Source organism: Zootoca vivipara, chromosome 5 (assembly GCF_965207765.1).
Source record: "Zootoca vivipara chromosome 5, rZooViv2.hap1.1, whole genome shotgun sequence".
NCBI classification, from domain to species: Eukaryota; Metazoa; Chordata; class Lepidosauria; order Squamata; family Lacertidae; genus Zootoca; species Zootoca vivipara.
The window spans coordinates 37,106,887-37,133,155 of NC_142588.1; the positions used below are offsets into that span (position 1 = coordinate 37,106,887).

Consider the following 26,269-nt stretch of genomic DNA (forward strand, 5'->3'; position numbering starts at 1 on the left):
TCTAAGTGATGACTTCTCGGTTCCCCACACAAGTCCCAGGGGTTGTGCCCAGAGAGTGAAGCTAGGTCCACGCAGTGCCGGGCCACATGGCAATTACAGAAGAATTGCAGCAAAGTCTTCTCTTACCTTCGAAAGTTCATCTATGATATTTTGCTGCTCTATGATTTGTAACCTCAGGAATTCGACTTCTCTTTCATCTTGACTCTGATCAAGGTCGTTTAAAGAGCTTGGTCTCCTTATTGTTCTCACCCTTTGTCTCTAAAGAAATGGAATAAATGTTGAGCAACTGATGAGAGTGTCTTTTCAACAAACATCATAGAATCCTTTCTCATTATGGCAAGACGCTGTCACTCAAAGTTTTCCAAGAAAAAAACAACCCTATTTTTAAATAGTAATATTTAACCACTGGATCAACAACAAATTGTTTGGGTGTTTACATAAAATGGCACAACATATTCATTTTAAAATCACAACAAAAACATAATTTGGAAACAGTAAACATAATAAAATTATTATCCAATTATAGAGAAAATCAACAGATATACAGTAATCACATCCTTTCCCTGCATTTATTATATATTTCAATATAACAGTGGGTGAATATGCAAAAAGATGTGAGTCTTTGACATTTTGCATGAATGCATGAAGTTGTATGCATTTCCCCCCCCCCCCATTTTATATACCTCATTTATAACCTGTCTATCATATCGCAATCCCAAGGCGGGTTCAATGAAATGTGTAAAACAGAATACAATAAGTACAAGACTATGCTAATATAAAAAAATTAAATACTGTAAAACATGGGATTCCTGGGAGAGTACATGATGTAAATATCTCACCATTTCTAAATTCTCTTGTGTGACAAATTTCAGCTTATTTTCCATACGACGTAAGGCATGAGACAAATCCTCATTTTTCCTACTTAGGCGTTTATTTTTGTCTAGCAGTGGTTTATACTGGCTCTCAGCTTCTCTCAGACGCTTCAACTGAAAAGTGGGGGGGGGGAATTACACAGGCATCAAAAATCTGCACAATGTTGATGGTATAAATATAAAAGAAATATGGTACACGTTGGGTGGAATGTTCCACTTATTCAAAAATTCTAATCGGAAAGATCGGAACAAATATTGGTTTTCTTACATTTACATCATAGAACCTAAGGTAGCTTGCATGGCACCAAGGTGGTCATCTATCCAGGCACCGGCCACATTCACACCCGTTTGGCTTCAGTTAGGCAGTGGCCTCACATGTGAACCTGAAAAGTCTTAGGTGCAGAAGTCCAATTTGATCCTATTAGAATTCCATATATGGAAGGAATTGGCTCAGATTCAGGTAATGGTTTGTGGTACTGTCTATTGATGGAAGCAAAGTTTAATATCGTGTGGAAAGTCAAAATGCCAAAAGGGCACCGGCAAAATTTAAAACAAAGACGTTTTGCACAAATACCAATATGTTTAAAAATAATATAGATATTTCTTATGCCTCCTGGCTTAAAGAGCAGGGAGCAGGGCTCTTTCGCAGTATCCATTGAGAAAAATGACACATGTCCTCAGCTTTTGCTCTTAAGGGAAAGCCATGTGGAATGGCAACCAATACCATCCCATTTGAAGATATGCTTGCATTGTTTCATGAATGAAACATATGATGGAAATTATTCAGCTGCAAGCCTGGGATACTATTAAGGAAATGGAAAAGAAGCCAAGCGGCTGTGCTTCCCAGTGCTCACAACTGCCTCCTCAAATATACAAGCCCCAGTTGCGGCCCCAGATTATATTGCAGAACTGCTGCTCTAATGTCCTCTATAAATTTCATCTATATGGATTTTTCCAACATCCTATCATGCTTTATTGCAGCAGCTCGGTGAAGTATAGGCTTTGCCACAGTAAATGTCATTAACTCGCCTTTAAATAGGATTGCATAGAGATGGGGTAGCACTCTGAAGAACTAAAAGCGGGAGGGGAAAATTCCAGACTTCATCAGAATTATAATGAGAACTTGAGCCTACAGCAAAGTGAGGGCCATAGCTCAATGGCAGAGCACTCTTTTTGCATTCAAAAATTCCACATTCAGCCACTGGCAACTTCAGGCAAAGCAAGGATCAAGGAGCAGGTGTTGGGATGGGTCTTGGTCTGAGTCCATGAAGAAGCACTGTCAGCAAGAGTAGACAATAACAGACTAGAATTCAGGCACCCTCAAACTGCAGCCCTCCAGATGTTTTGGGACTACAACTCCCATCATCCCTAGCTAACAGGACCAGTGGTCAGGGATGATGGGAATTGTAGTCCCAAAACATCTGGAGGGCCGAGTTTGGGGATGCCTGGACTAGATGGACAAACAGCCTGACCTGATGCACGGGAACTTCCTATGTTCCACTTTTCACTTCCAATTACACTGAAATGTATGGCAGGGATGGGGAACTCTCCAGATCTTGTTGCATTACAACTTCCGTCACCCTAGCCCATTGGCTATGCTGGCTGGGAATGATGGGAACTGGAAGCCTGACAACATCTGGTAGGCCCCAAGTTCCACACCTGTAATCTAAGTGCTTTATCTTTGACTGGTGCCTATTTTTTTTTATTATTGAAAAGGTTAGTGCCATAGCTGCCAAGTTTTCCCTTTTCTCGCAAGGAAGCCTATTCAGCATAAGGGGATTTCCCTTTAAAAAAAGGGATAACTTGGCAGCTATGGTTAGTGCTCTAAATGCTTATAAAAGCTAAAGAAACTGAGAGGGAAGAAAAAGATGCTTCTTTGTGGCCACTTCAAGAATGAGCGAAAATTCCTTCCTGTGGCAAAAAGAGAGGTTACCAATGGACCTTCAGCAACTTTGAAACTGCCTTAGAAAATGGGCTTGTCCTAGCCATCCATCAAAAGTGTTCTGAGCTTTCTTTGGGTTAGCCTCAATGTTTCTTATTCATTCAAACATCAGTATGCTGGTGGCATACTGTAGATAAGTTCCTAATTCCACACGCAATTATGACGTTTCACTTTAGAAAAACATCTTCTTTGGAAAAAAGGCAATTTTTGCTAAGATATGTGTCAGATTCTTGCCTCTTTCTATAGCTGAAGGGGACCGAATGGTTGCTTTCTGGAATGAGTTGAGTAAATCGATGAACTCTTTATAGTCATCAACATTTATTTCCCAGGTTATGTTCATATATTATATTCGCTATATCTGAACACATATCCTACTTCTTAAGTTGCTTCAACCTCTTGCTATCAAGGCTCTCACAAATAATACCGTAGTCAAGTCTCTTGAGTGAAATAGAAACTTAACCGACCTAGGTGTAAAGAGGTTGGATGGTAGGAACAGGGTTGAATCCAGCATAAAATCTGACCAGCCTCGTTTTATTAAAAAGAGTGCCACCCCTCCCCCCAAAAAACACCAAACCCAGACCCAGGATCTTGTAGTGCTGAGTGCAAGAGGCATATAGATTGAGTGGATCTGCCCTACATAATCCAGTCAGAAGTTATTTTATGAAAAATAAAAGTGATTCCTTACAAGCTCATTTCGTTCCTCTGACAGTAATGCATTCCGATCTTCCAGTTTCCTGATGATTGCACTTAATTCGGCTATTTTAAGTTGGAAGCGCCGGGCGTCCCTCTCATCCAACTGCTGTTCCTAAAACAAAAAACAACTGCAAATAACTGTTCATAGATGAAATATATATATATTAGAGCTCTTTACAGACCCCATCTTCCCTTGTTGAATCCATCCAATCCTGACTAATTATATATATGTATATATAATCAATAGTGTAACCTATGCCTTAATACTGAAAGATGAGACCAACAGAAATCGAAGAAAGGATGTATGTAAGAGAGCAAGCAAATGCAAAAGAAAAAGAAAAAGGGATGCATATGTAGATAACAAGTCACACACATCATACTGGGAATTGTGAAAGAAAACATTGGGAGTTATGGCAATGTTTCCTGTATTTGCCACTGTTGAATTGAGTGCCTTAAAACAGCTGAGCCGATCTAGAACTTATTTATGGTAATGTGAGGTCTATGGATGCTGAAATATAAAATGTAACAGGTACGTGCAATTCTACCATTGCATAATTCCTTTCCCATGGAGTGGTGAATCTAACTGAGCATCAAAACAGGTCACTTAAAAAATCAGAGGATTGTGTTTTAAAATCAATCCACACGTGAAAATGTTTAACCCAAATAGAAAATGAATACAGATATAAGAGTAGGCATCATTGGGGTTTTTTTTTTTTTAAAAAAAGAGCGAAATAATTATCTCATTATATTGACATATCCTCTTCATTTGTTCTTGATCTATTTTTATTCATTTGGAACCACGTATGTAAAAAGCTTTAATTCGAGCAAACCAATGGTTATATTTGGCCTGAATGACACTCAACAGTGCTAGGATTCTTCATTCAACAGGTGCAGGAGAGGCTTGGAACAAAGGACAGAAAAGATTTTGTGCTCATTTGAAATGTAGATATAATATCTACATTTCAAATTAAGCAGCACTACAAAAGAAATCTTGATGAGGATCAACAATGAAAAGAAGTTCAACAAATGTCACGGGGGGGGGGCATCTCTGTTAATAGCAAATTAACACAGAAGCTGGAGAAGTGGCAAAGTTACATAAGAAGCCAGCATAAAAATGTAATGGTTTTAGATTTAATGGAAGAAGAGACTGCAAACAGCATGAAAGAAACAGCAAAGAGCATGTTTGTTGGTATCTCAGAGCATTGACTAAAGTTAAGAGCTTTGTGATGATGAGCAACCTCAGTGATATTAGTAACGAAGGCTAAGAATGATCTCTACAAATGGGCAGGTTACTTCCGTTTCCCCCCTGCTAGTCAATTCAGTTTTGTGGTTGCTTGCGACAATACTGTTAAGTAGCCCTCAAAATTAGCACACACCCATTCATCAGTTGAGTTATGCATTTGCATTGTAAGTCTCGGAGAAAGCATTTCAAGCTGTCAAAGTAAGGCAAAATGTCAAGGTAAGCTGTGTGTGTTGTTGTTGTTGTTTTAATTCTTTTAACCTGCGGGCAAATTAAAACAAACAAAAAATCATGCTGTCACATGTCAAAATAAGGTTTGAAATCCTGCTGGCTGTCTCCCCCTAGAGCAGGAGTGGGGAATCGGTGTCCTTCCCGAGGCTGCTGAACTCACAGCACCCAGCACCTCCGACCATTGGGCATGCTGGCTGGGGTGGCTAGGAGTTGGAATCCAACAACATCTGGAGGGCTGCAGATTCCTCGCCACCACCCCAGAGGGGAAAAGAATTCGTTGCCAGAATGTGCACTCACTCATCAAGATTTTGGCATATTTGTTTGTTTCAGGCAAAACCACTAGAAAGTGCTTACAGGACTTCCTGAATGATCTGAAGTGTCTCCTGCACCAGTTGCATGAGGAAGTTCCCGCTTGGGGCTGCTCAGATGCCGGTCAGCCTCTCTGAGCTGGGAAAGTTGTTCATCTAAAGCCTCCTTTTGGAGCTGAAGTCTCTGAGCATGCCCGGCTTGAACCCCTAACTCTCTTTCCAGCACGTAGACTGCTCTGTCTTTAAATTTGATCTCCTCCATCTACAAGGAGAACAAAATACAATCACATACGGGGCATGCACGGTACAATTCTGCCGTTGCCATAGTAACTGGCAGCATCCCTCCTAGCGGAGCATTTGAGAGGATACCCAGAGGTTCAAAATGCATGAAATTCATTTCTGCAGATTTCACACCCTTTAACGTTGAAAAGAAACACTGGTTTTGAAAGGGGGGAAAGCACCCTGAAAAATAGAGTATTTTGGCAGCAAAGATAATCATCATCTCACTTATTATCCCTTATAGTAAACCTCTTTGGAATTCTTTCAGCAAAAGAAAGAAATACAATTTCAAAAAAAGGGGGGGGGGAGAGAACTGGTTTGACTATTTCTTCATGTCTACACATTACACTGAAATCCTCACACCAGGTTTCCTACAAACAAGTAAGTTTCAGTCGCCTTTGAATCAGATTCAGGATTATTATTAACTGTGCAGCACTGAAGGTGTGCCTCGTGCATGCATTAAAGTTCAAGGACCTGGATATTGGAGTTCAGGCATGAAATGTTTCTCAATTGATTAGTAAAGAAGTAGGCTCCGTTCCTGACCCACAATGATTGTTACACTGAGAGTTTAATCATGAAAGAATAATATCACAGAGTACTTTTTTGAGCTTAGGTTTGGAACGAATAATATAACTCCACAGAAATGTTATGACATTTTTTGTTGTTCATGTCAACATTTCAATGATAATCCCTCGGTTGCCAATCCTATGCATGTTTACTCAAAAGCAAGTCCACCTGAATTCAATGGGGCCTATTCTTACATATGCTGCATCCTGGAAGTTTAGGATAACAATACTGAGATTTCAAGTGCTCAAAATTACACTGCTATAATCCCACAAGGTAGGTAAGCATTATTATTGCTGTATTGCAGAAAGAGGTTGAGGCTGAGGGAACCAATCTTATGTATGTCTACTCAGAAGTGAGCCCCACTGAATTCAGTGGGGCTTAGTCCCAGGTAAATGAGTACAGGATTGCAGCTAAAGTCTATTAGTGCCAAAAGACACATTAAATTAAATGTGTCTTTCTATTTGGCCAGCAGCATTGAAAAAATAATAATAATTAAATTGCATGGGTGGCGAGGAGAGATGATAACAGAGTCTGAGCAAGCACCAGGAGGAATTTTAACTCCTTCTTCCCCTACTGCAAGCCTAAGGAAAGCCCCTCTTCTGAAGGAGCTATTTTTCTTGCCTATTCTGATCCTGTTAATCATCAGCCCTGCTCTCCAACCTGACACAATTTGCAGAACACTCTGCAGAGAAAGTGGGGCTCAATCTAGACTTGCAGTTAAATTGTAGCAAAACTGTACTTTGCGCGCCCCCCCAAAAAAAGTAGGGGACCCTGATTCTTAGTAGGGAGGTAGAATGCCGGGAGGGGAGGCTTTGCTTTTACTACCTGTCATGATTCTGGAACATTGTGATCAGGGGCTGAGGAAGGGGGGTGCAGTGGGGATGAGCCACCCCAGGTGTCACCACTGAGGGGGTGACAAAATGGCGGGCGACACTCACCGCGGGGCCTGCAGTGTGCCTGAGCCACGCGTCTCTCCTGGGAGTGACGCGGTGGCTTGAGCGCCCACAGGTTCCACGCTGCCCCAAACGCCTGCCTGCTGCCTCCTCCTCAGCTGCAGGGCGGCTGAGAGGGAGGAGGCAGGCAGACTCCTCAGAGGTCCCTCAGAGTGTCCTGTCCTGGCTGGCCCTGCTCGGCTCGCTCCGCCACTGATTGTGATATTGGAATGCCTTTAGGACCCGGGATGTTTCTAGCCACACCCACCTTAGTGTTGGAGTGGAAAGGGCTGGAAATTCTCTCTCTCTCTCTCTCTCTCTCTCTCTCTCTCTCTCTCTCTCTCTCTCTCTCTCTCGTGTGTGTGTGTGTGTGTGTTCCTGCATATCTGGAGCATGAGGTGTGCACGACAAAGAGAGAAGAGGATGTGCTGTGTGGCTGCATATCTGATGCATATGTGTTTGTGACAAAGAGTGGTGGAGAGAGGCATGCGGGCTTTTCTGTTCTGTTGTTCTTTTGCCCTGCCCACTTCATCCACCATTGGAAAGCAGACCCCCATAAGCGGCCAAGTTGAAATAGGCCCTCTGGTAGAAATAGGCTCCCCATCTCTAACCTAGGTCATTGATTAACATGTTGACAAATACAGGGGCCAAGATAGTGCCGTGCAGTACCCCACTCAAAACCTCCCTCCAGTTTGAAGTGGAACCACGGGTGAACACAGTCTGAGTGCAGACCTCCAAGCAGCTGATCACCCAGCCCGCATTTAACCAGTTTGCTAATGAAAAATATCATCGGTAAATGCTTTGCTGAAATCAAGATAAATCATGTCCACAGCATTCCCACAATCCACTGAGCCAGGGCCAGCCCAGGATGTTTATCACTACTGTATAGGCAAAACACTTCCTCCTCCTCTACAGCCCACCCTCCTCTGCTGCATGCCTGCTACTTGCCCACTAGGGGGGGTAAAGGGAGACCAGAGAGTAGTGGCTTGCAGTGGGTGCAGAGTGGTGGGCAAGTGCACAGTGGTGGTGGTGGTGGAGGAGGAGGGGGAGGAGGGGGAGGAGGAGGAGGCAAAAAGCACAGACACTCCCCTGGCTGTCCAGAGCCTGCCACCCTGAGGCAACTGTCTCGTCTTGCCTTGTTGGCATGCCAGCCCTTGCACTAAGCTAGCAATCCAGTAATAAAAAAGAGATATAAGATTAGTCTGGCATTAATTCTTGGCAAAGTTGTGGTGGCTTCTCTGTATTGTTAAGAAGATGCTCTGGGTTGAATGTTGTAATCTGTTCTACTGTCTTCCTTGATATCAAAGTCAAACTGACCAGCCTGCAGTTTTCAGGGTTCTTTTACCCCTTTATTGGGTCTTGGAACAACACATCTACTCCTCCTTTGTGGTCAAGAACTTGTTTATCAAGCAGTAGCAGAAGAAGCACTGTAATGGGCCAAGACCCAAGCAGCTGCTTGGTTTCTATCAGCAACTGGTGGCCAACATATTTCACCCCACGTGTTCCTGGAGGAGTTTCAGTCCCTCTGAAGAAAAGGGTTCATAGTCCAGGGATATTTCTGGATTCCAGTCTGTCACTGGCATCACAAGTAGAGTCTGTGTGGCTAGGCTGCTTCACCAGTTATGGCCTGTCCTGCAGCTCTCTACCATGGTTTCAGTTGTCTATGCTCTAGCGACCTTCCACCTGGGCTATGGCAATGCTCTCCGTGAGGGGCTGCCACCATGAAGACAGTTTGGAAGCTACAGCTGGTGCAGAATGTGGCCGCCATCCGACATTCTGCAACTTCCACCTTGGCAAAAATGAGGCATTTCAAGAACCCATTCTAGCTAGGGGGTAGAAATACTCTGAGGAGGCAGGGCTGGGTAGGAGGGCACGCCAGGCCTCTGTTGCAAGGAAACGAAATGTTACCAAAAAAAAATCCATAATCTCTCTGCTTAAGGGGAGGGGGAGCCAAAGTAGCACTTACTCCAGAACCTCTTGCCACTCTTAGAATTGAGGAGTGTATAACAATACTTACAGGAAGACTTCCCAATAAATCCAGGAACCTTAAAACACTACTGATCTTAGCGAGAAGCCTCTGATAAACCTCCAATAAACACACATACTATTCTGGAACAGTTTGATAACTCTTGTATCAAATGGTTCTGCTGGAAAATTTAATAAACACATCATGATTGTGATGTTACCTTTCAGCTAATAGTACACACAGATGGATAAAGTTTTCTACCATCCCTTTCCCATTGCTGACTCACATGCTTTATACTTGACCTGGAGACCAAGTAGTTTTTTCTCGCTATAGAAGAGCCTTTATTATTATTATTAAGCTCCTTGAATATATCATAGGAAACCCCTGGACTATACTAACCCCCCTTTTTTCCTTTTTGCAGAGGACAAGTGGATTTGTTTGAACATACTCAAGAGAAAACATCAAACATCTTTAGACCCATGCATTCCAGAACTAACACACAAGAATGGAAGGGAAGAAATCCTCTTTGACAGAGGCAATAAAATTCACTTGTGTGCTGCACTTCTCACACCATCATTAAAAAAACAACAACCCATGAATAAATATATAATCTATTTTAAATGTATTGTAGTCTACTAAAGATTGCCATAAGACAAAGGACTGCTTACTATGCATCTCTCCATGGATGGTATAAACAAGCTGTAGGACAGAAATATTTATAAAGGTTTCTTTTTTAAAAAAAATATCTGCATAGCTAATATCTATTGATCTGAACACAGATCTGTCAACAGGCAACATTTTAATTTAGAGAAAAACCACACAACTATACACACACAGAGAGAGAGAGAGAATGAAAGGTAATTCAAATCATATCAAGCATTGACTCTTGCTCATATATTCAGTTCTGCAAAAAGAAACAACTGCGAAAAATTTGTACAATAAGGAAGCAACAAAAACAAAAAGGAAAAGGGAAAATACTATTTTATGTTAAAGCCACTGAAGTATAACAATAATAACATGATTTTAAAGAGAGTGAATCATTAAGCAATACGGAGAACAGTAGATAAATTAATAAAAAGAGGCACTCATGGACATAGAGACACCCCTTCACACACCCACATTTACAGCCTTTTTTGCTCCGTACTATCAACACAAAGGAGAGGTTAGTGCAGAAAAAGGAGTTGACTCACTGAGAGTATTGGGTTAGTATCCAGGTGTGTATCTCAAAAAGACTAGCTCACGCGTTTGTTCCCTGACAGTAGGAAGCGGCGCTCCCAACAGTCTCGCCTTCCTGATAATTTCACCCCAGTTACTTTCTTTAACAGAAGGCCTACTTGTGAAACAGAGCCTATGAATATACATGAGGAAGGCAACCAATGGCCTTTAAGAAAACGGCTTGCTTAACAGCATGGATGTTTCCACTTTATATTTAGCAGGTTGCCTCCACCAATAATGCATTTTAATTAATAAACAGCTTGCGAGCATCGCTGCTGCCAATTATGGAAAGCCAGGAAAGATGGGGGATTTCTCTTCCTCCCAGCCGTCCCTCACCAGCATCTGCTATTAAAAATCAAAACACTGAATAATTTCTAATATCGTTTGCATCAAACCGGTTGTCATGGCTGTTATTGGGGGGGGGGAACCCAACATCTCATTTTCAATGCTATGTAAGCTGCTTATAAGCTTGGGAGCTTCCATAAGGGTTGTTAATATAGAGCACTGTAGCAGAAGGTGTGGAAGGGCAAGGCAACATTTCTAACTTGCAGCATCTGGGGCTGAAAAGAAAAGGAAAAACCGGGGGGGCGGGGGCGGGGACGACACATACCATTCCCAGACAGAGGTTTTAATTGCAAATGAGAAAATCCACGCCAGTCATTGGCCGCACGTTTCCCTGCAGGCAAGTTGTCAAAGGAAGCAATTAGAATGTACCACAAGAAATATGTCTCTTGCAGGGCCAACCAGCACAGGTAAATAAGTTGTCAGTCATTTATTAGTGAAGAGGTAACTAAAGATCAAAGGGAGCAGGAAGCCTTCTGCGGTCAGTATGATGTATGCTATTAAGGGGGAACTCAGGCATACAGAAGAAGAGACTGGAGGACACATAATGAAGGTGCCTTCTGGTGCCAAGGCAGTCCATTGGTTCACCTAGTCTGGAACGGTCTTCGATTGGCTTGGGAAACCCAGCCGGATGGGCAGGGTATAAATACTAAATTATTATTATTGAATGGATGCAGCTCTCTGAGGATTCAGATTTTGCAGAGAGTGATACGTGAGATCTTTCAAAAGTGGAAATGCTGGGGACGGAAGCTTGGGGCTGCATTCACACTTCAGTTCCTTCTGTTTTCCTGACACTTCGGTAACTGTTCATTGCCACATTATATTTGAGCTTTCACATGACACATGACATCTGAAACTACTGTGGAATGTAGCGCAAGTTGGGCGCTCATTTCCGTGGAGTGATGTCAACTTGAATAAAGTATTGGGGAGGAATAAAGTCCCACCCCACATAATCGATCGCAAGATGTGGCGCACACCATTTGAATGGCAATGCCCATCAATTTTGGGGCTCGTGAACTTTTGGGGCTCGTGAATTTTATTGTGGGGGCGAATGGAGCTCAGCTCCTAGGAGTTGGCTCCTATGTTTCTGTGTTATTTGCTTCCAGAAAACATCTGTTTGCAAATAATAAGGCAACGAGTGCTGAACTTGCACTATATTGCACAATATTCCACCATATTTCCAAAAGTGTCTTTTATGTTGTGTGAAAGCTCAAATATAATGTGGGGATTAGCAGATAGGGTGTGAATGCAGCGGAAAACCTTTGATGTGCAAAGCCTCTGAGCTATAGCTCTTTTCCTTAATAGAACATGCATGTAATCATATCAACTAATGTATGCAACTACTCCAGTTCTCTTCTCTATGCTGCTTTTGTTTTTATTTTATTTACGGATATTTATTTTATTATTTATTTCTCAAACATTTTAGTCACTTTTTTAAAACAAAACAACAACAATTTTACAACAATAAAACCATATGGTACCTCTTTTACTGTATATTTTCCAAACTAGCCATTGTCTTTTGCCAAGAAGAATAGGAGCACCACAGCACAAAATGCTGAGTGGAGAAGGAGGACATCCATTCTTCTTAGGAAAGTCTACCAATACTTGGAATCCATGAGGCAAGAAGGGAAACATGATTTATATACTTAACGCCCGGTTCTAACATATTCACCAACATGCACACATTTAAATGCACACTAGAATATACTTTTTTGAACACATTGCTGTCGGGTGTGTGTGTGTGGAGAATTGCACTGCAAAATTCAGAGCAAAGTGAGTGTTTTGGTTTGTATATTGTTTCAGGAAGTATGAATTAGGCGTGAATGGAATTTAAAATTCTGGCATCCAGAACCTTGCCAGTTTGCTCAACCCAGGGTAAAAGCTGGTGTGTGTGTGTGTGTGTGTGTGTGTGTGTTCGTGTTTACCTTCACACCTCCAGCTTTCTGGCTTGTTTTTTTCAAAACTATTTCCCCAAACACTGGCAGCAATGGGAGAACAAACCTCCATGACAGATCCAGGCTGGTATGCATTGGAAGCCCAATCCATAGGCATGTCAAGGACATGAAGGAGCTTTGTATTCAATGGATCCAAGGTTGACCATGACATGTCTTAAAATACTACCAGTGGCAAATCTGTGCCCGTGGAAAGCTCTGGGAATACTGGGACTCTCCAAGGGAGCAAACACAGCAAAATTATTTAAGGCTTTACACATTCTTATGCTGGTCCAAGAATCCAGCTTTTCTTGATACACCTTTTTATTTATTGTAATCTCCCCCTGCCCCTCGTACTCATCCCATGAAGAGCTGCTTGAGCTCATCTTAGTTAAACTTTTTTTTAAGTATAGTTAGAGAGGCTGAGCACCCACTCAACCTGCCTCACTGATCGACTTCTGATCATAAGCAGAAGTGCAAACATTTGGGCAACCCTTAGTAGTCACCCAAGATCTGTAGCCACCATGACACTACTCCTGCTGATTACAGAACTTAGAACTTGATCTCTCACTGCACCTCTGATGGGGACGATATCCTGCTTCCCTTTGCCAAATCCAAGCTTGGACCAAAGGAAAGGGCAGGTACCATTCCCACTTGTGTGCTTGCTTCAGGAGGGCTTCTGAAGCCCATCACAACTGTGTTTCCTCTCCAGAGGTCGGGATTATTTGGCAAGAAAATTCTAAGTCCCTCAAACAGCAAAGTACCAAACTGTTCTTTCCAACCCTTTGGCTAGAAGCAGAGTGGGGCACTTTGTGGGTTTGTTCAGACAGACATAGACACAGACACATAGACACACACACACACACAAAAGTCCACTCTACTTAAACACTTGATGACTCCTGACTTAGAGTGAGCTGACATCATTAAAAAGCATCGTATTTAAGGTGAAAGTAATGTCCCAAAGCCTTTACAGGTATTCAGTCTGGTTGATTTTTATATATGGGATAGGGATAAGGTTTCCAGACTCAATAGAGGACAGGACTTCTGTGCCTTTAATTGCCCTGCTCTCTTTTGAGTCTGGAAACATTAAAGAGAAACGAGCAGACCCTTTGTTTAATTTCCAAGCAAAGAGTCTGCTGGTTTCTCTTTAAGGTTTCCAGACTCAAAAGAGGGCAGGGCAATTAAAGGCACAGAAGTCCTGTCCTCTATTGAGTCTGGCAACCCTAGATAGGGCAGGAGGAAATACCATCTTGGCCTTTGGCTTAGAAGGATCCTCTTTGATATGCTCCACACCTGTGTGTGAGAGAGAAGCAGAGAGATTGGGAATGTAGGGTATGCTCATTTAGTGGGGAGGAGAAGCCTTCAAAGTCATGAATTCTTTTGCTGTGTTTCCCCTCCTGAAATGTGGTATTCATGCTTGCAACTTTTCTCCAAAGGCTAGATACTAGAAAGGGTTGAAGAGCTCTGATGAATGCATTAGCACACATTTGACAACTGCAGAACCATAAGTGTGATCAAAGGTTCCATATTCAATGCAAAGTAGGGGTTTAATGCAGCTGTTTTTAGTTCTGCTACACCCAACAGAAGAGAGAAGGGCCTGCTAATGATTTTTTGACAATACAATATATAAATTATTAGAAATCCAAAATGCAAATATCTTGTCGAATCATATTTTCTAACATTTTCAAAATGAATAACAACTTTAAGAGTAAGATGCTGGTGATGCCACAAAGTTGGACTAATTATTCCCAATAATTTAAACAAGTAATTATTCCACAAATACTTGGGTGGTGGCACAGGGGCTTGTTGAAAACTTCAATTTAAAAAAATGATGCTCACAATTTTGTTTTTCCAATCTTTTCTTTGCTGGGTTTTTACACAAGATCTAAGTGAGATATCTTATAAACAGACAAACAAATGTATTGTGGCATGCATTTTCATAAGTATTGATTACCTTTGTCATCTGCATGTAATGGAAGTACCGTATTGGCCCTAATATAGCCCACACCCAAATATAAGCCGCACCTTTAAAATTTGGCGGCTTGGGGGGAGCCGCGGATGGGCGGGCACCATTGCCACACACTCCTGGGCTGCTCTCTGGGGAGGGGGAGCCATGCCCCTTTGCTGGCAGCCTCTCCCCCTTCTCAGCAGTTCAGGGGAGGCTTGGTGGGCTACAGTTGGGGCGGGCGCCGTCGCCCTGCATTCCTGACAACCCTCGTGAGCTGCTGTTTCAGCAGCAATATCGTAAGGTCGTGAATATAAGTTGCACTTTAACTTTTCACGGTCGGAATTTGGAAAAAAAAAGTCTGGTTTATATTTGGGCCAGTACAGTAGGTTCTTGCCCATGTAACCACATGCCACAGTCAAATCTGTTAGACATTAAGGTACCATGGATCACATGGCTGCTTCTGCTACTGTAGATCAACACAGCTATTTTTTTCTGGAATCCGTACTTAGTCCACTTTAATATTGATATCGAGTTCCTGCATCTTATCATGTGGTTGATGGGAAACATGCCCAGTTAATAAAACTCACAGATTTCTGGCTCCTGTTATTTTGTATCTATCTGCAAAATAGCATGTTATGTTATAAGTATAAAGACATATGGCTTCATGATCTCGAGGCATACTCAGTAAATACTCTGGCATTAAAGTGTTTGCTGTTGGGGATTAATTTGCCTCCTGTTGAGCAGAGCTCTGCTATTAATTTGTGGTAGTCTATGGCTGACACGAGGAAGAGAAAACACTACAATCACATGACTACAGCAAGCCAAATAGATCGTTGAGCAGAGTTTAACCTGTGAAGTTGCTAAAATATATTAGAGCACATTTTTCTTTCCTATAACCCTCATGTGCATAAGCAATGTTCAAAGTGTGGGTCTCATCCAAGGCTTAGGGTGCTAACGTGAAAATGTCGCCTTGTTGCTTGATTAACAACTGGCTGTTCTGTCTAATAGGTTAATATTTCCCTTGGTGAACATTAGCTGTGGTGCTTTTCTCATGAGAACTCTTAGTTTTTATCATTTCTCTGGGTAAGCAAGATTTAAACCCACAGCCTGGTAGGAAAGTGCTAGAGTTGAAATCCAGATATATGAGCCAGTACGGAGCTGCATCAAACATCCAAAATCAAGTTATGTTATGTTTTGCTTGGAAATATTCACACCATATGAGGTTGGGAGGAGAAGGGTGGGGGTGGTTATTTGGGGAAAGCTGCACACATACAGAAAGGCAGTAAGATATGAGGGGGAAGCTATCTTTGGATTTAGTAGAAGTTAGCCACTGAGTCCCTTACTATAACTGGAATTTTGTGTTCCACCAATCGCTGTACCCTACAAAAGACCCAAGCATGAGTCCTGCAGATGGCAAGAGCTGAAATGCTCACTTGTTTCGGATAGTTAAGAAATGAAAAAGGCTAGTGAGGTTTTGCAGGAATCCTTCAATATCTTAATTGGGCTCCATACTATTTAGACCCAAAGAGCCATTTCAAGGCTAAAATGCACACTGCATGCAAACATGTAAAAATGTTGCCTGGTGGCTTTTTTGTGGAGGATAAGGCTATCCATGGCTACTAGCCATGATGGCTATGTTCTACCTCCACTGTCAGAGACAATGCAACTCTAAATACCAGTTGCCTGAAATTGCAAGTGGGGAGAGGGCTGCTTCACTCAGGTTCTGCTTGCAGGCTTCCTGTGCACATCTGTTGGCCATTGCGAAAACAGAGCGCTAGACTAGATGGCTCTTTGGCACGATCCATCAGGCTCTTCCCATGTTCATTTAAGCATGCAAAATTACTTTGGGAAAAGGTGATTGAGCCTGTCTTGGTGCCTGGGGAAGAATAATTTCCCCACTTGCTATCTCCCTCTCCAAATCACACCTTTCTCCCTCTACGCTGGTTTTGAACTTAAGTACGTGTTTGTGAAGGTCATAGATACCGACAGGCTACACTTATATGTGTTTGCATGTAACATTTAATTGTGCCTCCCCAAATATCTTGGGACACTTCACTAAAGACACCCATTTGTGTGATCAATCTAATACAGGCACCCCCAAACTTTGGCCCTCCAGATGTTTTGGACTACAATTCCCATCTTCCCCGACCACTGGACCTGTTAGCTAGGGATCATAGGAGTTGTAGGCCAAAACATCTGGAGGGCCGCAGTTTGGGGATGCCTGATCTAATATATCCAGAAGTAACTTACATCTTCTAGCAACTGCTGAAATCCTTAATATGTTGTAGGGTGGATCACAGCAATCACAGTTGTTGTGACTGAGCTCTGTGAACTATCGGCTCACATATTGGACTATCCATTCACGTGGATATTTCCATTCGGTTCAAAAGGTATTATTCAATTTCCATCCATCCATCCCTCCCTCTCGTGGTATTTGTGGGAGTTACCTTGTTTTACCTTATGAGGATGACTTAGGATGGGAGAATGAGACTTGCCCAAGGTCACCAAGCCATGAAGGCTAAAGAGAGGTCCATATCTAGGTACATTTAACCATTATACTACTCTGTCTCCCTAGTTACAATGTTACTAACTATACACTGCAGTAAAATAAGACTATATTTTGGTATTGAACAATTAGGCTGTTTCTTTGCATCCTTGAGTGCTATAGATGCAATTTCCGCTTAGACTTTGTCCACGTTATACTTTTAAAGCACATTCAAAGCACATTATTTCCCTCAAGGAATTATGGGCACTGTAGTTTACTTCTCACAGAATTACAATCCCCTGAAACCTTTAACAAACTACTGTGCCCAGGATTCTTTGAGGAAAAGATTAAGCTTGAATGTGCTTTCAATGAGCAGTGTGCACACAAGTTGCATGATATCTCCAAACAGAAAAAGAGCATTCAATGTATTTGGCTATGAAGGAAAGATACGATCCTGGTCACAGTTCTCCCTTTGGTATAGGATCCCAATGTTCCTGAGCCCCACAAATTGGACGAAATTGGATTTAGCATGACTAGACTTAACTTATCAAGCATACATTCTATTACATGTAAAGTTATGCATTTTACTTTGGAAAAGAAAGTATCCATTCTGGATATTGCATATTTCAGAATAGGTCCTATTACTGTGAAAAAGCAGATCATTTAATATGAAACTGAAGGTACATTTGTCATTGTCATCCTTATCATGGAAAACAGCAAAATGCTCCCTGAGCATAATAAATCCGCTGAAGTTATACATCAAGAATTGATCTACTATGAATAATTAGCTGCTGCAACTAGTCTCCCACTAATGGTGTTAGAAAGCATTAGGTGTGGCTTTCATTGTGATCACAGGAGTGTTAAACATAAATTCACACATAGTAACATGTAGATGTGGTGCAGGAGCAGGAAAAACACAAGTCTACACAAAGGCCTTGCTCTCTAAATGCCTGGTAACCGCCTAATAACTGGAAAAAATCAAACAACTGTCGAAATAGAAAATCAAAAGCTATCATACATAGTCGGAGCTATCCAATGAGAATTTAAATCATCTCTTGAGTGGCTTTATATGCAAAATACAGCCGTTTATAATACAAATATGTTATCCTGGAAATGAAACTGTGTGCAGGTCACCTTATATGTTGTGTATTTTCCTGCATGGAAAGCACTTCTGTCTGGGAAATACTGCGCAACTCAAATCGTATATGATGAGGCCAAATGGAGACATTTACGTATGAAAACAGGCTAAGAAACCATGACTAGATGCAGGCTAAAGGTAATTGCTTTATACGCTTAAAAAAAACAACATCCTGCTGAAATGGCATAAATGTATATTCAGTGGTGTAAGTCCAAGAGGCTGTAATCCAATAATAAAATAAATAAATAATAATAATAATTTATTATTTATACCCCACCCATCATCTGGCTGGGTTTCCCCAGCCACTCTGGGTGGCTTCCAACCAAACATTAAAAACAATACAGCATCAAACATTAAAAACGTCCCTAAACAGGGCCGCCTTCAGTTGTCTTTTAAAAGTAAAATAGTTGCTTATTGCCTTGACATCTGCTGGGAGGGTGTTCCACAGGGCAGGCGCCACTACTGAGAAGGCCTTCTGTCTGGTTCCCTGTAACCTCACTTCTCGCAATGAGGGAACCGCCAGAAGGCCCTTGCTGCTGGATCTCAGTGTCTGGGCTGAACGATGGGGGTGGAGACCCTCCTTCAGGTATACTGGGCCGAGGCCGTTTAGGGCTTTAAAGATCAGCACCAACACTGCACACTTATCTAAGTTCCATTAGATTCAGTGCGAGTTACTTCCAAGCAGGCATGCCTAGAATTGTACTGTAAAACAAGGGTTTAAATCATTGGCCTCCTACACATGGCGTTGGGCTGTGATCACTTTGTCATATTTGAAGTTTTGCCTATACCCCTTTGCCTAGAAAAAAGTTGATAGTAACAATTAGATCACCATATACTTCTACATTCATCAGAAGTCTTTTATGTCTCAGTAACAATACAGCATTGTGAAAAGGTAAGTAGAGATGCACACCAATTTGCAAAGCTGGTTGTGACCTGGAAAAGAAACATCATCTCCTTCCTCCTAATTTACCCTTTACCAGCAGAAAGACAAGGCGGTATTTGGATTCTAGCACATAACTATTTTTCTAGCTTTAAAACTTTTTTTAAAAGAACAACCTACTGCCCACTAACCAGTCCTGATGTGAAGTTGATTCCTGGTGGAACTAAAATGATCATTTAAACAGATGGCATGGCAAGAAACCAAGAGACAGCCTGGATCAAAACCTTGCACCCTGTTAATTTACAGCACAGCAGTTCTTTGAGAGACAACCTCCTCCTAGACATTTTCATTAGTGCTGGATAAACCTCAGAAGGATCAGAAAGTCTGTATGGATTTGTAGCCCCAATGCAGGATGCTTCATCACAGTGAATTTGAACTGTTTATTAGCAAAAACACAGAAAGAACATTCATTCCCTTCCCCTTGTTGCTGAAAACCACCAGAATGATTGAAATTTGCACATACCAATCTGCGAATTTCCCTCTCACACTCTCTCTTTATCCTGGTAATCTCTTCTTGGTGAAGGTGATATACACTCCGTATCTCTGCTGCTTTGATTTTGTCGGCTTGCACGACTACAGATAAAGCTTCTTCCACTTGTTTTTTAGCCCCCTTAAGCTCCAAAATTTCCTGTTGCATTTTGGTTTTCTCACCCTCAAATCCCTTCTTGGCTTCCTCCTTTGCTTCGCAGAAGAGCATCGTCTTAACCTTATCAGGCGTCCCATCCCGGACAACATTGAGTAAGGCCTGAAGTCTCTGAATTTCATTATCTTTGATTTTTATGACTCTAAGAAGCTCGGCTTCATGCTGTCTTAAAAGTCCCTCGCGAACAGCTTGGAGCTCCTTCATTTTTTCTTCATGAAGTTTGGCCCTGAGCTCCGTTACTGTCACTGTGTTTTTGCGCTGTTCGTGTTCTTTGATCAGCTTCACTTCCTGATTTTTCTCCCTCTCCAATTTGCTGACCTAGAAGAAAAAGAAAGTATCACACGGTATGTTTAAGATGGATTTTATAACCTAGCAATAAATGTTGGAGGACATATTTAAGACAGCTGTTGGGAAATCATCAAGTGTTTTTTCATTATCACCAATTAAGGGTTAAAAAGATGTAAGATTAAATGAGTGAGTTTGTCTGGGTTTTTTCTTCTCTGTTAGCAACATCAGCTATTCAGGGTGGGGGGGCACAAGCTAGATCAGAACCATGGTGCATGGGAAGGAGGGGTTAATCCTGTTCCCCATGTTAGAATCCCACCGAAAGTTAGAGTTGCTCATAGTCCTGGCAATGCACCATGTCAGGGGTGGATAATGGAAGATGGAGTCCTCCCATTACAAGTTTCTCCATCCCTCTGAAAAACTCCATCTCTTACTGAATCCTGGGCTCATTTGCCATCGGACACTAGACACACTGGGAATACTGGGAAGATGTAGACAAAGGGACGGAAGAAAAATACCTCCCTTTCTCTTCTACAGTGACTTATTCATTAAAATGAGGGCCCATCCATACCTTGGCTTAATATGGATTCTTTGTGCCTTCCTTAATTTCTTCTCGTCCATGTGGCATTCACCTCCAACTACAGTGGTACCTCTGGTTAAGAACTTAATTCGTTCTGGAGGTCTGTTCTTAACCTGAAACTGTTCTTAACCTGAGGTACCACTTTAGCTAATGGGGCGTCCCGCTGCCGCCGTGGCATGATTTCTGTTCTCATCCTGAAGCAAAGTTCTTAACCTGAGGTACTATTTCTGGGTTAGCGGAGTTTGTAACCAGATTTTCAAGGCATAGAGAATCCCTGGATTTAATGAGCAGACAGTGTGGGACAACAGTAGCTGGAAGAGAACACTGCATGGACAGTGGGGAATTAAAGGGGGCCCTTTATTGCACTAATAAACGTTAATAAGGACAGGAATATTCACAATACCAAAGTTTCTCAACAGCTGTCTGCATGCTTCTCCTTGATGATACACAAGTACCATGTCTAAATGTCGGTTGCATACGTAGTATTTTTGCACTTTTTGGTAATGTGCTAATTCATACACAGGAGTGTCGACACAGACAGGCCTGACAATAATTCAAGCAAACCAATCCACACACCCATTTAAATTAGCTGACAAAACGAGTTTTGGTGTGGCAGGATTAGTCCTCCTTCTCAAAAGTTTTAAAATAATTCATAGATCTTCTTGCTTTCCTGCCTACCCTTTATAGTGAAAGCAAAACAACTAGAGTCTGTCTGAACCAACCTCCTGCCAATTTCTAACGCAAAAGTCAGAGACTCGGCTCATTTCAGGTTTCACGCAAGCACAGGTTTTGCACTGGTCTTTTAACTTTCGCCCGGTTGCTTTTTTTGAGTTCTTCAAGGCAACAATTCCAGCTAAAAGCATCGCCTGCTGGCAAAAGTAAGAAGCTTGTGAGTTTAGCAGAGTTTTGAAAAGCAAAGACTGTCAATGTGCTCTCCCCATTTTCCACCTCAGTGCCCCATTACTTAACAGTGGCCATGTTTCTTGGCTCTTAGATACTCAGCTATTATTACACAACTGATCCAACAGATGTTGTTTCAGTTACTTCCTGGGCTCTTTCATTCAGCATTCATCCTAACCGGGTTGCACAAAGCAACTGGATTGCACAAAACTCTTCTTCTACTCGGTGGTTAGACTCAGTCCAGTTACACTGAGCATTCATCCTGATTTGCTTACAGGGTTCTTATATGTCTTCCTGTTAACCATTCATTAATCCCACATTATTCATTCACCCCTCATTTTTCGGCATGTTTCTCCATCACTTTCCTAACTTCAAAAGGTTGGGGGGGTGGTTTTTTGTTTTTAAACAAAAGAGTGAATGGATTGAACTAGGGCAACAAAGTATTTTATTCCACTTTAATTGCACAAGCCTAAATTTCCAGTATGTGCTTAAATCCCTCCCACAAAATAGGGGGAGTCTGGAGGCACCCCCAGTTACTAAAGTGGTTTTACTAAATGGGGACTTAATATTGTAAAGGGTCATTCAGGTATCACAATTGATAGCAGTTTTTCTTTTCTTTTTTACTGACTGAATCCCCCGTCCTCCCTGTTAAATCTGGATGAAGTGTGTGTAGGGGGTATAGCCTGGCATTTTGATGCCAGTGATGTTGTGTGCATGATACAAAAAAACAAGCTGCATGTAAGCGGATCACCCACCCACAGGAAACACAACAGCAGTTTGCTGGGTGGGGTGCAGCAGCTAAACTACCTTCCCAGAAGGCGGCCCACTGGGAGGGCAAGATGGCAGGGAGCCTGGCATGGTGTAAACACACTCGCAGAGCCAATCCAGTAATTCTGCTAGTACATTTGCACCACATTGACCTCCCCGCCCCTTTGATCCTTTATCTTCTCCATTCTGCTAAGCAACAGGGACCAACCTGCTAGGAAGCTAGTGCTGTGGCTCCAATGCCCCGCCCCCCAGCAAACTGCTTCTCAAGATTCACCCACCTCTAAATGACCTGATACCCATCAGGAAGCCCCTTAAAACTAACATGTTACAAATTTTCTCAGCTACCAAATTAAATTTAGAAATCCCCAAAGCATTTTCAGAGTAGTGGTGCAGCAATAAAATCTTCCAGCCCCTTTGCAAAGCTAAGCAGGCTCTGGTGTGGTTTCAAACTGGATGAGAGATTGTGTTTTGAGATTCCTGCATTGCACAGGGTTGGACTAGACTGCCCTAGGTATTCCCTCTATGATTCTAAAACAGCTTTGTGCTTTCTCAGTGGTTTTTAAGATGTCAATTAAGCAGTGTTGGAAGTAAAGATTAAATAAAAATGACCTGCAAACATACACTTTTGAACAATATCTGAATAGCCTTCTTTTAATGATGCCTTCCCAGGAATGAAACTGCTGCTGTACAAGCAATTCAATAATGCAATACTTCTGGGCTTGTTTTCCGATGTGTGATTTACACAAGAATTTTGGAGTAACACTAAATCTCCTAATTAGAAATGAATTACAAAGAGATGCCATCCATTCAGAACCCTCGGCTGCAATTGCTTGTCTGCAGCTGATATTAGCAACATGCTGGGCACGTCTAACATTAGCATACTGCTTATATTTCATTGCCGACTGCTTAGTTTGCAGTGCAAGCTGCTTATGTTGCCTGGGATGGATTGGTAACATAAAATAAAATCAATACTAAAGTCTGGACTGGCTTGCATTTGTGGGTTATAACCATCATACCTGGAATGAAGCTTTTAAAAATGGTGTGGACTTATATAGAAGAAGAAACAGTGTGTGTGTGTGTGTGTGTGTGTGTGTGTGTGTGTGTACAGTATACACACACATATCTGTGATTCTATGAATGACCTGAGTGCCTAGATAGGAAAATGTGGAAATATGTGGTCCTTAAGGCCTGTTAGCCAGTGCAGTTGGCTCAATATTGGCTCAATAGCTGGCATCCATCTGTCTCAGGAGACAATAGAGGAGTGTCCCTTTGGAGTTGAAGTCAAACTGTTGGAGAGTTACAGCGACTGCTGTGGCTGTAGAGACCAATACAGGAGAGACATGTTTTGTTGCAGCTGGCACAGATGAAGGCATCCATTTGTGCTACTGCCAATGTTCCATGGCTAAATATGGCCTCGCTTATTCCAGCCTCTATTTCTATACATAAATTTAAAGAAACCCAAGGGTTGTAGCCATCATTAGCCCTACTCTGAGTAGATCCTTTGAAATTAATGAACATGACTAGCTTGGGTTCATTCATATCAGTGGGAGACCCATATAGAAAAGTATTTATTTTCATATTGCCTTATATAAAATTATGAGTCTTATTCAACACTGTTGTTCTGCTAGCGCAACCAGTTGCACCATGCAATTTCCCCCTCCATGCCTCTCCCATGCCTCATCATCAAAATCTGCTCCAGAGGATTGAGGGGCCCTTCAGAGAAGATTTATAGGGTGCGCAGAGTAGAATTTGGTGGTCCACAAGGAGAGTACGGGGGTGGTCCATTCCACAAACAGAACTCCATGCACAAACCTATCTATTTTTATATTGCTGTATTTGGATTACATTAGAATAACTTGGGATATTTATTTACAGCTACTAGTAAGCATAAACTTTCAAAACCATATATTTCTGTCTATCCTACATTTATGTAATTCAGTTTATAGTTTAACATTTAAATAATCAACGTATCTGAATTTAAGTACATTAAGAGCCATTTATGTAACATTGCCTGTGACATCTGTTCATCATCAGTAGAGTTCTCCAGCAATGTCAACATGAAATTCAGTAGGTTTGCCCTGAGTAGTACTTAATTGGCTGCAACCCTGTTTTCAAGCAAAGCGAAGTGTAGACAAAATATAATTTGTCTTCCGATTTGGTAGATTACTCTAAAAGCCAATGCAGGCTCCAGCTGTCACCCACAAAGTAACCAAAGATTAATTTAATTTTCACATTAAAAAGCTAGATTGTGCTCAAAAGAAATTGCCAGATCAGCTTGTTTAATGTGTACTGCATATGGATTTATGCCATCGTCCCCCACCCCTTCTTGGCAGTTTTGCTTCTTAGTGTATGGTACATGCTGACAATACAGCTGCTTTGGCCTCCATAGGGGACCAATTAGAGAAGTCTCTAAATAATGCATCAAAACCCGCATTCGTATGAAGACAAGATCTAAAACAACCTTCAGGCTTCATTCCACTAGAGTATATTAAGAGGAGGACCCTTGTTTAATGTTTGCAGCATCTTCTTTTTTCATGATCAACTCCTCAATTTACAGATCCAAGGCTTATGTTCCATTGCAATGAAGGACCTAATCTATTAATACACATGGTATCTTTCAGAAGTGCATTTTCTTATTAAAACACACACATGTACTGTGACGAGGTGTACCAAATTGCATGGTGTGGTGTGTTTTTTTCCTGGCACAGGAAGAGAGCTATGGGATGGCTATGCCTCCTGATTCGCCATCACATTGTAAGTGGGTGTGTTTAGGAAACAGGATGGCTTTTGTTTTGATTAGCAGTGGTGGGGGGAAAAAAGATGCACACCTTACTCTTTTCTTGCTGGAGCTCTATTTGAATATCTGTTAGTTTTGCCCTGAGCTCTTCATTAGCAGCTTGCAAGGCAGCTAAGGCATCCGGTCTTTCTCCTTTAGCTCGAAAGCTGGCACCCTTCTTTGACATCGTGAGACGGCGTGGCAAGAGGGGTAGAATCCCAAGCAGAGAGGACCTCCTGCTCTTGCCTATTCCTTGATTCTGCTCCACAACATTTTCTTATTCATCTGCAAAATAAGAGAAAGACCAACAGTTGGGAGTCCCATCATTAGTCTGCGGAAAATACAAGGTGTTTCAGCTGGAGAGGGACCAAAGCACTTAAGAAAGAAGCCCCTTTTAAGGGATTGTGCACCTTCTATTTACTTCCTTATTGGTAGCAATACATCTTCTCCTAGAACAGGGGTGGCCAACTCTCAAGAGGCTGCGATCTACTTTCAGAATTAAAATCTGGCAGTGGTTTGTTTTTTTGTTCAGTTCAAAGCTGTTGAGCTTTTTATAAGAGGAAAGCCCCATCACTATGGATCAAAAAACAGCAGCACAGAGAAAGCTCCGTCTTCCCTACATACAACAATGGAGGGTGGGGCGAGGGGGTGGGGCAGGAGTCATTTTTAGCCACGCTAAGGAAAGGGAGCCAGAGATTGAACACAATCTACCAAAACCTCGTGGGGATCTACCAGTAGATCACGATCGACCTCTTGGACCTCCCTTTCTTAGAGCAACTTTGCAGATACTTCCTATATTTCATCCTAGGTTGGAGCTACATCACATAAAGCCTTACAAAATTCAAAGACTAGTTCAATAAAAACACAGCATTGATTACATATCAAGTGGGTGATAAAATATATGCTGGTTCAAAACCTCAACCCCTTTCCCAAAGACTGGGAGGAGTAGCTTCAGCTGCCAATGGAAGGTCAGCAATTTCAGCTTTTGTGTGTTTTAGAAAACATGGTGGCACCACATAGAAGGTCCAACCATACATTAGACCATATGAGATACTCTAAAGAGGCATTGCAGTTATCTGGTGAAGTGCAAGCTGCCCTCTTCATCCCTATTCTGGTATGTTTCTTAATTGGTTGAGGGGGAAAGCTTATCCACCCATTTCCAAGCCCTAAAAGCCTCGGCCCAGTATACCTGAAGGAGCATCTCCACCCCCATCGTTCAGCCCAGACATTGAGGTCCAGCGCCAAGGGCCTTCTGGAGGTTCCCGCAGCTACAGGGAACCAGGCAGAG

General features: G+C 42.0%; 1 protein-coding gene across 10 annotated transcripts in view; it reads right to left on the bottom strand.

The window, feature by feature from the left end:
- JAKMIP3 (Janus kinase and microtubule interacting protein 3) overlaps nucleotides 1-26,269 on the bottom strand; it is a 101,703-nt gene that overhangs the window by 24,662 nt on the left and 50,772 nt on the right. For 4 of the 10 annotated variants that reach the window (XM_088670403.1, XM_088670401.1, XM_088670402.1 and 1 more), the window contains exons 3-8: nucleotides 25,034-25,266; nucleotides 19,493-19,990; nucleotides 5,333-5,548; nucleotides 3,500-3,619; nucleotides 840-986; nucleotides 127-258 (exon numbers count right to left, since the gene is read on the bottom strand). In XM_088670403.1, the coding sequence (XP_088526529.1) occupies nucleotides 127-258; nucleotides 840-986; nucleotides 3,500-3,619; nucleotides 5,333-5,548; nucleotides 19,493-19,990; nucleotides 25,034-25,168 (1,248 nt within the window). In that variant the 5' untranslated portion in view covers nucleotides 25,169-25,266. The remainder of the gene's footprint in view (nucleotides 1-126; nucleotides 259-839; nucleotides 987-3,499; nucleotides 3,620-5,332; nucleotides 5,549-19,492; nucleotides 19,991-25,033; nucleotides 25,267-26,269) is intronic. The other 6 variants (XM_088670407.1, XM_088670406.1, XM_088670404.1 and 3 more) reach the window with 2 other exon arrangements.